Source organism: Pipra filicauda, unplaced genomic scaffold, assembly GCF_003945595.2.
Source record: "Pipra filicauda isolate LSUMZ 115617 unplaced genomic scaffold, ASM394559v2 scaffold33_size4404698_pilon, whole genome shotgun sequence".
In the NCBI taxonomy this organism is placed as follows: Eukaryota; Metazoa; Chordata; class Aves; order Passeriformes; family Pipridae; genus Pipra; species Pipra filicauda.
Window position 1 is genome coordinate 4,221,266 of NW_024104465.1, and position 14,979 is coordinate 4,236,244.

A 14,979-nucleotide genomic window follows, 5' to 3' on the forward strand; every position below is an offset into this window, starting at 1 on the left:
TCCCTCCCCCTCGCCCCTCCGCAAAGTTGCCCGGAGTTGGGTTAGTTGGGTTTTTCCCGTTTATTTGCCCTGCTTCCCCTCGACACGCCCGCCCACCCCATCCCGGCCCATCCCGGCCCCTCCCGGGCCGTGCGGGGGCGGTGCGGGAGCGGCGGGCGCGGGGCCGGCCCTGCCCGCGCTGCCCCGGCGCTGACCCCGGGCCGGGCCGCGCATGCTCGGGCTGGACAGCTCCGGAGAGGGAAATTTAAACCGGGGCCGGAGCGCGGCCCCGCCGGGCCCGAGATCAGACCCCGCCGGGCCCCAGATCAGACCCCGCCGGGCCCCCCGCCCGCAGGTTCGTGCAGCAGCGGCAGCGCCCGGCCCGGGGGCGCGGGGGGTCGGCGCGGCGCGGCGGGGAGGGGGAACCTCGGGCTCTCTCCATCCCCGGGCAGCGGGGCTGGGATCGCCCGGGCTCTTTCCATCGCCGGGCAGCGGGATGGGGTTCTCCCGGGATCTCTCCATCCCGCGGGCAGCGGGGTTGAAGAGCCCCGGGATCCCCCTCCATCCCTGGGGCAGCGGGGCTGAGTCCCCTGGGCTCCCCCTCCACCCCCAGGGCAGCAGGGCTGGGATCACCCGGGCTCTTTCCATCCCCGGGCAGCGGGATGGGTTTCTCCGGGATCGCTCCACCCTCGGGTCAGTGAGGCTGGGAAACCCCGGGTTCCCCCTCCATGTCCGGGGCTGTGGTGACGGGGACCCCCGGCTCACTCCATCCCTGGGACAGTGGGGTTGGAGATCCCCTGGGATCCCCCTCCATTCCTGGAGCAGCGGGGCTGGGGGCCCGCTGTTTCCCTCGTTCCTGGGGCAACGGGGCTGGGGTTCACTCGGGCTCCCGCCTCATTCCCGAAGTAGAGGGGCTGGGAAACCCTGGCTCACTCCATCCCTGGGGCAGCGGGACTAGAGAATACCGGACTCTCTCCATCCCCAGGCAGCGGGGCTGGGATTTTCCCGGGATCTCTCCATCGCCCGGGCAGCGGGGCCGGGGTTCCTCGGTTCACTCCATCACCGGGGCGCGCCGGAACCGCTGCAGCTCCCACAGCTCGGGCTTCCAAAACGCGGCGGCGGCGGCTGCTGCCTGGGGGATAAGAGCGGTCCCGAGGCGGGAGCGCTCCCTGCTCCCGGTGCTCCCGGGACCCACAGCCCCTGCCCGTGACTGTCCCTCCCTCGGCGGTCCCGCTCTGAGCCGGGATTATCCCCCGTGAGATGTTCTCCTGCCTTTCCCAGTACCACCAGTGCACGTGGCGGTGCCGGTCCCCGGCCGGGCCGTGCCCCGGTGCCTCCCGCCGCTGCTGAAGTGCTGGATAGCTACTGCTGCTGACCCTGCCTGCTGCTGCCCAAGGAGATGATAGAGAGTGATATCCCGGCCATAATGTCAGGAATCATTAGGAACTCAGGGCAAAACCACCACCCTTCCCAGGAGTACAGGTGAGGCACTTCTCCGTTTCCAAAGTGACCCCTGCACTGTCACATCCTGCTAACCCCTGTTGTTTCCTCCTTATTTCCCCCAAAAAATCCCTTTAGCATGTAGAAATCCACTTTTCTTCTTCTTTTAAAAAATTATCTGCATTATTTCTCCACTCAAAATAAGATTTCTAAGCTGATGACTGGTTACAATGCATTCCTCATGTAAAAGCATTCCTGTCTGAAAGATTCACAACGTGGTGCAGTGGGCAGGGTGGGATTCGGATGGAGGTTGGACTCGACAGTCTTGGAGGTCTTTTCCAACCTTCTGTAATTCTATGATTCTCTGATTTGATACTAACCTATATTTGATAAACACACCTCCAAAGGAGGTGCTGAAGGAGGGCTGCCCTAAAAGGAGGGCTGACCTCCCTTTTAAACTCTTTCTCCTGCACAAGCGTTGCCAGAGAAGGATATTCTTGTTAAATAATTATTGAAAAGTTCCCTTTCAGATCACTTTTTGCATTGTTATGGAGCAGCCGTGGAGAGCCTCAATAAGTGCAATAGGCACTAGAAGAGATTTTAATTAAAACAAGTACTTGTGTAGCCCTCCAAAGCACTGATATGTCAAAGGTCTTTTAATAGTGGTGGGAACAAACCTGGATTTGCCAAGAGCCTTTGATAATTTAATTTACCTTTGCCACTAGGCTTCCATTTATCATTTAAAAAGTATTGTTAGGAGTCACAGGAGAGTTCTGCATGAGTTACAGAGCCCTGGGTTATGTTAGGTTACATCTTGTCACATGATGCAAAGCTCCAAGAAATACAGAAATACAGGACATGATCCAGGGGGGGAAAAAAAATAAAAAGAAATTAATTTCTTGCTTTAAAATAAGGAATGAGAGACTCCCTCCTCCCAGCCTTGGGGGTTTGTACCCATTTCTCGGGTGCAGGTATTTTTCTCTCAGACTCCCTCTATTCAAAATGCAAACGCTGCAGCGCAGCCTCTTGCAGCTCAACAAGTGATTTGTTATAGTCCCTGGAGCCTCTGTGGAAAAAGGTTTGTGGAGCTGTTTTGCTGTTTACGGAGGCACTGTTTGCTCTGGGCATTTTTCTTGGCTACGTAAATATTTGTAAAGAAATTATTCAGGATTTAATGAAGGGTGTGGATGAGAGGGGCTGCTGGGGACTTGGATTTAAGTCTGCATCTTCAGTGCCCTGCAGAACTCACCACCTTAACAAAGACCCTTGTTATGGGGAGAACTATTTCACTCATAGCTGCAGAAAAATCTGTCTTTTGGGGGGAGAAAGATAGAATTTTTCTTACTAGAGTAAAGGAATTGCAATTTTCTTTTACTCACAAATCAGCTGCTTTTAAAAACTGCTTTGGATTCTCTGTAAAACATTTGGAACTCACAGATCCCAATTGTCTAAAGTTTTTAACCCACTTGTGGTTTCTTTAACAAGGCTTTAAAATAAATTATTTGACCTCGTATAGTGGCCAATTCTGATAAAAATGCATAAAATCTGCACTGCACCATAAATGCAGAGCAGTATTTGTCCTACTTCATGAGAAAACACTTTGGATTATGTAAAAGCAAATCTTTTAGACTGAATGATTTTAAGCAAAGAATAGACCTGTCAAATTCTATCAGCTCTGTTTACTCTCCTGCTGTCACCACAGTCCGGGGCTGGAACCCACAGTCCCGAGTTCTCCATGGGGGAGCATCAAGGCTCCACAAAATGGGGACTGGCCTCCAATTAGCGAGTGGGAGGCTGGGGCTGTGCTGAGAATACTCTTCTGTCTCACTTGGAATCTTTCAATGGGACAGTTGGACTCGGGGGAGCCCCGGCTTTTCCTGCGAGTGCCGGAGGAAACGCGGGAGAGGGAGGGGACCAAACCCTAAACACCCCCAGTCTTCAGCAGCTTCTGCTTCCAGTTGGAAACTGTGGGATTTTAAATTTTTTTTAGGATAAATGAGATTAAAAAGTCTGTGATTTTAGCAGATCTTTGGATTCTGTGCATCCAAAGCGTCTGTAGCAAATTTGACATAGCTCAGAGTAGTGATGAGACTTAAACTGCTTTTGGCTGCTGAGCAGAGTCCTGGGAGTGTTTGCACTACAGTTAAATGATTTTAGGCAAATATATCCTCTGCTAGTGCAGCTGTGGGATATAAAACAGCACAGGGATGATTTTTCCGGGGCCACCGTATCTTCTCTGCTGCCTGTTTTCATAGCACTGTCACTGCCTGGCTGCCAGTGCAAAGTAATTCTTTATACTAGCAAATGCCTCTCTTACCTTCCTGCAGAAAATACCCCCACGTTCAGTATTTCCATCATCACAGTAGTGACAAATACTTCTAATGATTCCATTTTATTCCCATTCAGGGAGGAAAAGTAGAGAATCGTAGCACACTGGGATTTTTTAACCCTTAACACTTTATCCTTGTTAACAATAATTAATAATTTAACACATTCTAGTGTCAATATTTCAATTTTAAATCAAAAGTTTTACTCCAAGTTTACTGTGCAGTGGTGGCTCGTGGTTGTTTCTGCACAGAGATGTGTAAATTATAGAAGCCAATTCAAGGCTGTTCCCAGGGTCTTCCATGGGCTGCTCTCTGGGAATCCAGGTTCTCCAGCTCCTGAACACTGTGGTATCTGGGCAATAGTTTTAATTGAAATCTGGAATCTATCATTCTGATTTTAAAATGTGATTTAATATAAATGACCAGAATGAGAGAATTAAAAGGTGTGCTGTGGGGGTGCAAGTGCAGAGTGAGGTTTAATGTGCAGAGCTTGAGCAACAGAAGCCCCAGGCGGGCCTGGACTAAGACTGAAAAACACTCACAGACCAAAGTTTTCCCCCACAGAAAGGCTCAGTGTCATCCTAAATCAACATTTTCAAATGCAGCAAGTATTTCTCTGGGCCCATCCCACTCCCAGCGAGGTACAGTTGTGTGTGGTTTATCACATACTAGATAATGAATTCATGACATGAAACCCAGGCCATTAGAAGGGAGACAAGGAGTATTTTGCCTTGGATTATTTGGCATATGTGGAAGCCCAAATTTAAGGGATGAAATCATCAATCTATAAAAATGTGGTGTCTATATTTTGAAAGAAATACTCAAAATGTTTAATACTATTTGAAGAAATAACATTACTTAGGATGTGAAGCCAGCCTTAAACCAAACAGATAAACTAATTTCATATTTTGTGGCTCAATATTTTGTGGAAGGACCACGTTTCTATTTTTTATATTATTATATATTTCCAGTTGACAGAAGCCTTATGTAGCATTTTGAAGGCCTTGCAATGCACTTTTTACACGTTAAACAGGAATTAAGTTTTAAATAGATATATTTTTGATCAAAAGGTGTTAATCAATCATTAATAATATGACATATTAGTAGACTATATTGTCCTTCATTTTAATTGTCTCTTTGGTTCTTAAATAATTGGTCTCTATTCATTAGCTCATTAGACAGTCTGATAAATTTTTGTTGTAATTACTTTATTCTTGGATAGTTTAGTGTAAAATCAGATTAAGAGGCATAGATGTATGAACACAGGGCTGCTATATTCCAAAAAGGTGGCAAATTTTATCTTTATGGCACACAGAGCATATTTGAGCTCTGCTAAGGGGTTCTCTCACAGCTGCTTTTGCACTTTGGCTTCTGGGGAGCAAGTTTTACCTTCAGGCTATGGAGGGATGTGGATGGATGGATGGATGGATGGATGGATGGATGGATGGATGGATGGATGGATGGATAGGCGGATGGCATCTGGAGTGTGCACAGAGGACACAGCTGCACACTAAAGGTTACAAATGTATAACTAACCCCTCCATAATTGTTCCTGAAGAAAACATCACTGTCCATTGCTGTGACACCCCGTGTGTCTGGCAGGGAGCGAGATAATGGCTCGATGTGTTGCAGGAATTTCATCCCAGTTGTGGCTTCATTTTTTCAGAAAAATGTGAGAAACCTCCAAGGAATCAGTCCAAGTGGATTGATTTAAGTGGATTAGTGCAAGTTTCCTCTGCAGCTCTGAAATGTGCTAATCTGGAGGAACAAAAATTGGGGCTTTGCTTCTCAAACTGTCCCATGGGGAGGCAGAGGTGGGAAGGGCTGGTGGGACCCAGCACAGCTCGGGTTCCTTTGCCCCCGGTGAGGGCAGACTGGTTTCATCTCATACCTCTGAAATGGAGCCTGTCCTCATGTTCAAAACAGGGTAAGAGAAAGGGAATTTGAACTTTTTCAGCATTTTAGAGGCTCATTGTATGCATTTCAAAATCTCCTATGTGCCTCAGCAGAGCTGCTGCATCACCAGGGCAGTGAGTAATTGAGATGGTTCTTACCACACTGCACAGCAGTGGGTAGTGTAGTTTATGTTCCCTTTGCACTGGAATAAACAACAGGGTTCCAGTGCTCATAGACAGCAAAGTTCAAGGAAAAAGTATCTTCCTAGGTAGACAACCCTCCTGGAATTAATGTAAAACATTCCTGTAGCGCCTGGTACTTCAGCACATTTTTGCACCAAAGAGAAGCTTGTTTTGACATTAGTCACAGGTTTGGGTTTTGGTTTGTTTGGTTTGGGTTTTTTTAAACAAACAGATTTCAGAGGCAGATCCTACTTTGGCAAATCCCAACCTGGCAGTGGTTAAAGCATAGCAGGGAGTGAGTAGTTGGGAGTTTAGTGGTGCCATTTCTCCAAACTTCCTCTTGGGCTTAAGGAAATCACAGAGGTCACTTGTAATTCACTTTCCCTTCATCTCAGAGCAAATGGTGTAATGAGGGTTGTGAAACACAGAGCTGAGATGCATAAAGGGCTCCAGGAGCACAGCTGTACCTGCTCTGCTACTGCTCAGTACCTTTGCAGGAGGGTTTTGGAGAATTCTCTTCTGAACCATGGTGCAAGAGAAGAACAGCAACACCTGACAGGTTAATCACATTACTTGCTTTTTCCTCACTAGTCTTGGTTCCGATAATCCAAAGTCTCTTGAGCTGTAGGTGAGGAGGGACCTTCTGGTTGTCTCTGGAAAGCTGTTTAATTTCTGTTTTTACTTCCAGCAAGGCCAGAAATAAGGATCTTGAAGAAGGGTGGGCTGGTGTTTTGGGACTGGATGTGTGTTGTGCCTTCAGAGAGGAATGGCAGGCCAAAGGCAGACGTGGGACCTGCTGCTGAAGCAGGAGAGGAGCTGGTGCAGAAACAGGGAGAGGACAGGTGGTTTTGAGGGTGGAAAACAGAACCTGGGGTGAGGAAATCAGCTGGAAGGGAGGAAGGTAAATGGAGCAGAGCAGATGGAGTGAGAAGCAAAAGGAGATGGCAAAGTTGACTCCTTAAATAAAACGGAGAACATTTCTCACCTGGACACAACTCAAGAGTCAAAACCCGAATATGTTCCTTGTCTTACATATGAGAAATTTCTGTGCTTGTTCTGAGGGCCTTGTATGATCCCAGACAAAGGAAAACAGCTTCTCATCACCACTTCCAGAAGAGATTTTCTAAGGACTCTTCCTGCCCAGTTGTCACTCACTGGATAAACCACAGCAAACAGTAATTAAGAATCTATTGCCCCAATTGCTCCTGATTGTTGAACTGTTGTATTGCCCAAGCACAGGCAAAGAGCTCAGTGCTGGAAATAGGAATAAAAGTTGGCTGTTGAGCGAGAGACAGACAACTTAAAACTGTGGTTGAAGTTGAATATGCCAAATGCAGCCTCAATATTTTGGGCTGACTTTGCTCAGAATGGAGGTGATGATGATTTGCCAGCACATTCTTGGTTGTTGAGGGGATGGTTCTTTTAGTCTCCAGTGATCAGTTCACCCTCCCATGGAATTTGCAATGTGGAAGTGGATAGTTCACCTGACAGGGGTTTCTGTGGTGATGAACCAACTCAGATCCAGCTCCCTGGAACAGCTCAGCCTGAGGAAAGGTGGGGAAGTCAGATCCATGAGTACAGACTCACACTCAGCTCTGATGTTGGTTCAGATTCCTGCAAGGTCAGGCCAGGAATGAATTTAATTCCATTTATCCAGCTGTTGTGCCAGCAGGATGCACTTGATGGGGGAGAAAAAAGGTAAAGATACCTTTAGGTGCCTGTAACTGAGGATTTTGTGCTGCTGAAGGCTCTGGGGAACTTTGCCAGGTGTGCAACCAGTGCAGGAGCCCAGTCTCTCTGTGACAGCAGGCAGGAAGGGTCACATCTGGAAAGAGGTTTCATTGCAAAGGATATTGTTCCTCATCCAACATTGCACATATGAGATAAATATTTTGTGCAGATAAGTCTAGAGCAGACAGCAAAAACTATGACTACCACAGAGCATTTCTGTATCCCATCCACCACTCTCCAGGCCCTTTTCACAGGAATATCCCTGGATCAGCATCCTTGGATTCACAGAGAGCTGGGAATTAAATCCTCAGCACCCTGTGGATTCTTATCAGTGCAGGTGCCTTTCTAGGACAGAAGCACAGAAGCAGGAGGGGCTTTTCTGCAGGGAGCTGAAAGCTGAGGGGGAAAAGTGGAGTTGCAGAATTTCACCACACCTTTAAAAACAACATGGTGTTTGCAACACGTTTGTGGGACTGTAACCTCCCCTCCAGAGGGGTTTGTTGGGTGGGTGGCTGTTCCAGGAGCCCCATTTCCCGGGAATGCACCCGAGGACGGCTCAGAATTGTGAATTAATTACAGCCCATCGCTATTTATCTCATTTACATGCCCTGAAAGGCCGTGGCTGCTTTACCACAGTGCCCCATTGTGCCAGGAGCTCTGAGCACCCGGCCAGAGGCAGGAGCTCTGACTCCTGGAGTTTATTCTCCCGGAGTTTACCCTCCAACCTGAGGTTAAAAGGGTGGTGGAGGCAAACAGAAGCAAAGCACACACGGTGTTCCAGGATGTACCCGTGGATCTGTAGGTGTCTTGGCACGGGGAATTTTCCAGGCTGGAAAGATTGAACCCTACAGTATTTCTGTTGGGTATTCCAGTGCTCTGCTCTCTTTTTTTGCAGTTAATTAGCATTTTTCACCAAAAGCACGACACACATTGAGTCTGTGTCCTGGGAGATAAGCTGGTTTATGTGCAGAATATCTGGGCTTTTAAAACACCTCATATGGGAATATTTTAAAAGCTTCACCTTCTTTGAGATACATGAAAATTCAATGTTGGTGTTCAAGACAGCCTGAAGAATAATCCTTAAATGTGAAATCATAGAACCATCAAATCATAGAACGATCAAATCGTGGAATCACAGAGTCACAGAATGATTTGGGTTCAAAAGGACTTTAAAGACCAGCCAGTTCCAACCTCCTGCCAGGGGACCCTGCAGGGATCCCATGCAATATTTTATATTCTGATTACATATACTTTTCCCCATTATTAATTGAAAGTTATTCTGATAACTAGCAAATCCATTTAAAAAAAAAGTGTAAGTGAACAGCCAGAGGTGGTTTTAAAAAAAACTGTAAACTCAAATACAAATAACTGTGATGTGTTCAGAGGGGAAAGGGAAGAGAAGAGAAGGAGAGAAGGGAATATCCTTGACTTGGAAAAAGAGATACATGTCTAGGTACTATATATTTCTGCATCTTTGTATCTGCATAAAATAGAACCTAGTGACTGTGATACCAACTCTTATTGATATCCGACACCTTCCTTTGCCCCCGTTTGGATCCACAGGGTTTGTGTGAGAGGACGGTGAGGACGCTGGTGCTCACGGGCAGGTGGGACAGTGATAATTCCAGCTTTCCCATGACACCCAGCCGATCCAGGGGTATTTCTCCTGCTCGGAAGAGCCCCGCGCTGGTGCATCCAGGGTGAGGGCGAGGAGGGGCCTTTGTTTTCCAGCATCCAGCCGGGGCTGAGCCCCCCGGGACAGGAGGAGTGTGCGGTGGGCGCTGACCCCAGACCTGCTGCGGCTCTGCCGTGCCCGGGAGCCCCGGCAGGGCCCGGGTGCCAGATGGCAGCGGGGGGGAGTTGTGTGTCCGCCGTCACTCGGGCAGATTAATGGGAAGTTTGGAAAAAGGAGGAGGGGGTGTGGGGGGAAACAATTAAGCAGGAATCCCCAAAACAATGGGGGCCACGTGCCGCGGGCAGCGGTCGTTGGGCGCACAATGGGTTATCGGCTCCCCTTGAATGCGCCCAACTGTTGCAAACGACATGAGCCTGCCCAGTTTTCAAATCATTTAATGCTCTTGTTTTCTTCCAATCCAGCCAATCTCCGCCGGCACAGCCGTCACCTGATGGTCTTTTTCTGGATTTAAGTCCCAGGCCTTACAAAATAACTGAACAGGGTAACCATGGCAATGCTAATTATTGCCCGATAACTACAGTAGGAGAAAGAACACGGGGCAGGGCTGGCAGAGAGGTTGGAAGATGGGTTTTTTGGCTAGGGTTTGAGGTTTTGGCTCCTGGTCCTGTGTTGATTTTTTCCCTCTTTTCAAAATCTTTTTACAAACAAATCACATTCTGTTTTTACAAACAAATCACATTCTGCTTTAAAGATCTCCTAGATAACAGTTTAGGGAGCTTTGATAGGTATTTCTGGAATTCCTGACTGGAGGAGCTGAAAGCTCCAGGGCAGGCAGGCACTGGAGTTCTGCCTTGTTCTTTTAAGCTGATTTAGTGTCGTGTAAAACATAAAAGATGCTTCAGCAAGAGACCAGATTTATTTAAGGCTTCTGCAGCATCGTTTGGCAACAAACACAGATCAGCACCACGCAGCTGCTTTAATACGCTCTGAGAGCTCTTTAAAGCCTTGGTTTTGAAAGCAAAATCAACTACAGCCAACTAAATTATGTTATTCTGAGAGATAAAGATGTTTCCCTGAATGTGAATCCCTTTGTATTTACTCTGGGTGTCTAATGACAACTTCCCGACATGTCCTAATTACTGCTTTACTCCTCGAGGTACCAATGACTCCTATAATACTGTTCCACATAAATAAATTAATTTAGTCTTTCACTTGCAATAGTTCTTTTAGTGACTTTAACGGGAATTTGGACCACACAGGAATTTTTGAGTACTGTAAATATGTTCCAATATACCCCTTTTGTACCACGGGCTCTACCAGAAGCAAAGCAAAACAGGTGAGGTGGAGGGTGCAGAATGTGTCAGAACCAGAGCTTTAAACCAAAAGCAGCCTGTCATTGCCATGCCTCAGGTTTGTTGCCGAAGGCATTCTGGCAGTTATGGGGTGTTCAATCACATCCCCTTCATTCTGGGCCTTTAGGATGTCAAAAACTGCCTCAAAATTTTTTGTTGAGTGTCAATAACTTCATGTATCTGAATGGAAGAGATCACCAGTTCATTCTACAAAGTTGTGTAATGCAGCAGCTCTGCTGATCCATCCCTACTGATGGGATGCAGCAGCTGGGTAAATCTCAGGACCTGGGCACAGAAGTCCTTCCAAGGCTGGTTGGCCACTGGATTTCAGGGATAATACGAAATTATCAGGTTAAAATTCCTGGCAGATTTCAGCTATGTCAAAGCCAAACAAATGCAAATTTCTGACAAATGTGACAATAACAACTCAGCTTTAGGCTTGCTTCCAACCAGTTTCTCTCTGGGTTCCTGGGCCGCCTTCCCCTATAAATACCCCATGGGAAGTTTTCTTCACCAAAATGTTTCCAGCTGTACAAAGGAACATGGGATCAGGTGAAGGGCATCAGTAACTAGCTGGGAAACCATCTAGATGCATTTTCCCACTGACCCACATGAGCTGTGGCATCTCAGCCATCTCCCCCCTTTCCAGGGGCAGTGCAGCACCATCCCTGCTCCCAATAACCTTCCCTGCTGCTCTGCAGGCTCTTGGCTTCCGACCCATCCCAGCTGAGCGAGGATGAGCTCCCTGGGGACCTGCAGTCCCTGTCCTGGCTGACGTCTGTGGATGTGCCCAGGTTACAGCAGATGGCCAGTGGGAGGATGGATTTCAGCCTTGGGGCCCAGAATGCCATGCTCCAGCAGCCAGGTAATGTTGGGATTGGGAATAATTGCTCCTTAACACCACAACCTGCTCCCGCCTGTCTCTCACCCCACAGACTCCCTAGTTGATTCCTTTCAACTGCTTTACATTTTGCTTCCTGCCCAAGGACCTGAAGTCTGTTGGCTTCTCATAAGGACACTGCTGATCCCCTTCCTTCATTCCAAGAGGCAGAGCCCCAGCACTGACAGCAGATCCCTGTATCCCATGGGAATTTCTGCTCAGTGCAGTTGCTGGTGCCTTGTTGGGTGAACTCGAGCCAAGGTATTTCAGACTTGGGGTTTAGAGGTTTTCAACAGCTTTGGAATTAGGTATTTAGTGCTTCTGCTTTGTTTCAACACAGATAAATCCAAGAGCACCCGATTTACCTCACCCCTCTTTGCTTCATGCAGATTTACAGCCTGAGTTCACTGAACTCCTTTCTTTCCTTTGTGAACATCCTTTAGGTAAACACTCTTGTTCCCTGCAGCATCATCCCACCTGCCTTGGAGCACAAATCCTCCTGGAGTAAAGACAGTGCTGAATATATTGTTTTTCTTTTGTAAGACACAGTGTCTGTAACCTCTCCATGGACTGTTACACAGCTGACACCTTTCACTCCCTGTGTAATGAGTTTTAGAAGCAGCTGATGTGACCTTTGCAAGCTGTGAAATGCTCTGGGTTCTGTGGAGATGGAAAGGCAGAGAGGTGTGATTATCCACCCCAGAGCCTGGCTGTATTCAACTGCATCCATTAAACATCAGTGTCAGCTCTCCCTCCTGAAGTACTTCCATGTGAACATTCCTGCCTTCGCTCTCTCCACCCAGGTCCTGTGACAAACACCCTGCACTCGACAGGAGCTCCTGGAGCAATGATCCATGTCCAGGCCAGCCTTCCCCAGGGAATCCTGGGCCTCAATTCTATTTCAACACATGGACCAAATGTAAGAGCAGGCCTTGATGGCCCATTATTGCCCCACCTCTTAGGAAAAGGTGCTGGGAATCCAGGAGTGCCACGACTGGTGTGTCTCTCTCAGCAGATGAGCCCCTACGCCGTGGGTGGGCAACTGTCTCCTGGTTTACAAACGCAGCAGCAACTCTTTTCTCCTCCTCCTCCTCCTCCTCCTCCTCCTCACTCCCAGCAGGTGTTTGCCCTGGCCCAGAACACCCAACAGGTACTGCCATGTGTGTCTTGTCTGTCCTGAAGTACCTACCAAGATCATTTTTAGAACTCTTTAAAAAACCCCACAATAAAATATCCCTGAACCTACATACTCACAGTCATTTTGCATCCAGCATTTCCCTTCTTTTCCTCCTGCACACAGTGTAACCCAGCGGGAATCTACAACACATCCTATGGGACACAGCCACACTATTCCCAGCCACGCCTGGCTCCTCACTCTGCCCAGGAACTGCATCCAAAGCATTATCCCAAGCCCATCTATTCATACAGGTGAGTGGAGAGCAGGGATGGCTGTAACACTGCAGGGGTGATGCCATGGGAGTGTTTGATTCCTTTTGAGGGAACAAAAATCCCAACATCCACCCAGGAGTTCTGTGAGAGCTGCCCCTCCAGGAGTGAACAAGCAAACTAGTTCTGGATATCAGCATAAGGGTGGAGTAGTAGCAAGAGGAGTAAAATCTGAGGATCACAAGGTGACTTCTGAGCCCTTGAGAACAGAAATCCCAGGATCAGCCAGCTGTTTGTGATTGGAGAGGTGGGTCCAAGATTGCTAGGCCAGGAGAAGACCTGGAGTGGCAGGACAAGGGACAATGGCTTTAAACTGAAAGAGAGGAGATTTAGATGAGATGTTAGGAAGAAATTGTTCCCTGTGAGGGTGGTGAGGCCCTGGCACAGGTTGCCCAGAGAAACTGTGGCTGCCCCATCCAAAGCCGGGCTGGACAGAGATTGGAACAACCTGGGATAATGGAAGGTGTTCCTGCCCGTGGCAGGGGAGTGGAATGAGATGAGCTTTAAGGTCCTTCCAACCCAACCCATCCCATGACGGCTCAGTTCTTCCCTGTCTTTCCCTGTCCCAGCTGTTTGATCGCGATGGCTCTGAAGAACAGCAAGACCGGGAGCCTGCCCGTGAGCGAGATCTACAGCTTCATGAAGGAGCACTTCCCCTACTTCAAGGTACCTGTGCAGCCCCAGGGGGGAAGTGCAGCATCCCAAATCCGTGGCTGGTTAGTCTAACACGCCCTGCACTTTCAGACAGCCCCGGATGGCTGGAAGAACTCCGTGCGCCACAACCTGTCCCTGAACAAGTGCTTCGAGAAGGTGGAGAACAAGCTGAGCGGCACCTCCCGCAAAGGGTGTCTGTGGGCCCTCAACCCCGCCAAGATCGACAAGATGGAGGAGGAGATGCAGAAGTGGAAGAGGAAGGACTTGGCTGCCATTCACAGGAGCATGGCCAACCCAGGTAGGGCTTTTATCTCCCTGCCCGATCCCAAACATCCACAGCCTTCCCTGAGGGTCCCGCTGCCTCCGGTGTTACTGATTATAGAGTCACATTTTCCTGTCTGTTCTTCTGTAAACCCCTCCCTTTATTAAGTCTTTCTCATTCTTATTTATAAAGAAACATTTTTTTTAGGCTTTCAGGAGCTCAGTGTTGGCAAAATCAGCTGGAGTTTTTTGCTGCAAAATCAGTGACGTACAATTAGTTTTATTTGTTTACAAGCTAAAGGGCCACTGAAACTGTCAGGAATCACTTTTATGAGTGTTATTTAAGAGATAAGCAGAATTCAGAGTGTCCCTGTGAGCAGGGGACCTACTGAGGGCATCTAGTTCTGCACCTGAGGGTGAGCTGCCATCAAGGGCGATTTGGTTGCTCTGCGTAAGTCTCGTGATCATTCCTTTAACTCAGTCAGGGGTAACCATGGAAGTGGACTTGGGTAAGGGCTGAGGGTGAGGAAGTAGATGGCCCTTCTTTGCTCCTTGCACAGTCTCAGCCTGTGCTGGGTCTCATCCGCTGACAGCCACTGCCAGGTCAGTTTTATGGCAGAAATGTGTGGAACCTGTGAAACACTTTGGCCCATCCCTGCTTCAACAAATGGATTAAACTGTCTTTTTTCCTCCTTGGGAACGGGCATTGCCTGTGCAGAGGAGCTGGACAAGCTGATCACCGACAGACCTGAGAGCTGCAGGCGGCCCAGCAAGCAGGCAGAGCCCGAGGTGCCCCCCCTGAGCCACATGGCCACGGCCCAGGGCCGGATTCCCGTGTCCCAGCTCCAGCCTCAGCCCATCATGACACTGTCCCTGCAGTCCCTGCCCCTGCACCACCAGCTCCAGACCCAGGCTCGCCTCGCCCCAAACTCTCCTGCCCCCGCGCAGACACCTCCCCTGCACACCCTGCCCGACATGAGCCACAGCCCCCTGCCCCACCACCCCCTGGGACGGGCCCCTCCGGAATTCCCCAATGTGCCGGCAGACATGAGCACAGAGGTGGATGCCCTGGATCCCAGCATCATGGACTTTGCACTGCAAGGTAAGGGACAGGGCCCAGGGGAGGGCAGGGAGGGGGTTCCGTGGTTGGGTAGTCACTGAACATCCAGCCAGAGTCCTCTGGGGTGGGGTGGGA

At 48.9% G+C, this 14,979-nt stretch overlaps 1 protein-coding gene across 2 annotated transcripts in view; it reads left to right on the forward strand.

Annotated features, from left to right (window-relative positions):
• FOXN4 (forkhead box N4) overlaps positions 1–14,979 on the forward strand; it is a 17,225-nt gene continuing 2,246 nt past the window's right edge. The window contains exons 1-9 of one of the 2 annotated variants that reach the window (XM_027711264.2): positions 1–334; positions 1,261–1,461; positions 11,245–11,408; positions 12,227–12,342; positions 12,436–12,573; positions 12,724–12,851; positions 13,439–13,535; positions 13,614–13,821; positions 14,503–14,886. In XM_027711264.2, coding sequence (XP_027567065.1) covers positions 1,379–1,461; positions 11,245–11,408; positions 12,227–12,342; positions 12,436–12,573; positions 12,724–12,851; positions 13,439–13,535; positions 13,614–13,821; positions 14,503–14,886 — 1,318 coding nt within the window. In that variant the 5' untranslated portion in view covers positions 1–334; positions 1,261–1,378. The remainder of the gene's footprint in view (positions 335–1,260; positions 1,462–11,244; positions 11,409–12,226; positions 12,343–12,435; positions 12,574–12,723; positions 12,852–13,438; positions 13,536–13,613; positions 13,822–14,502; positions 14,887–14,979) is intronic. The other variant, XM_039384195.1, reaches the window with a different exon arrangement.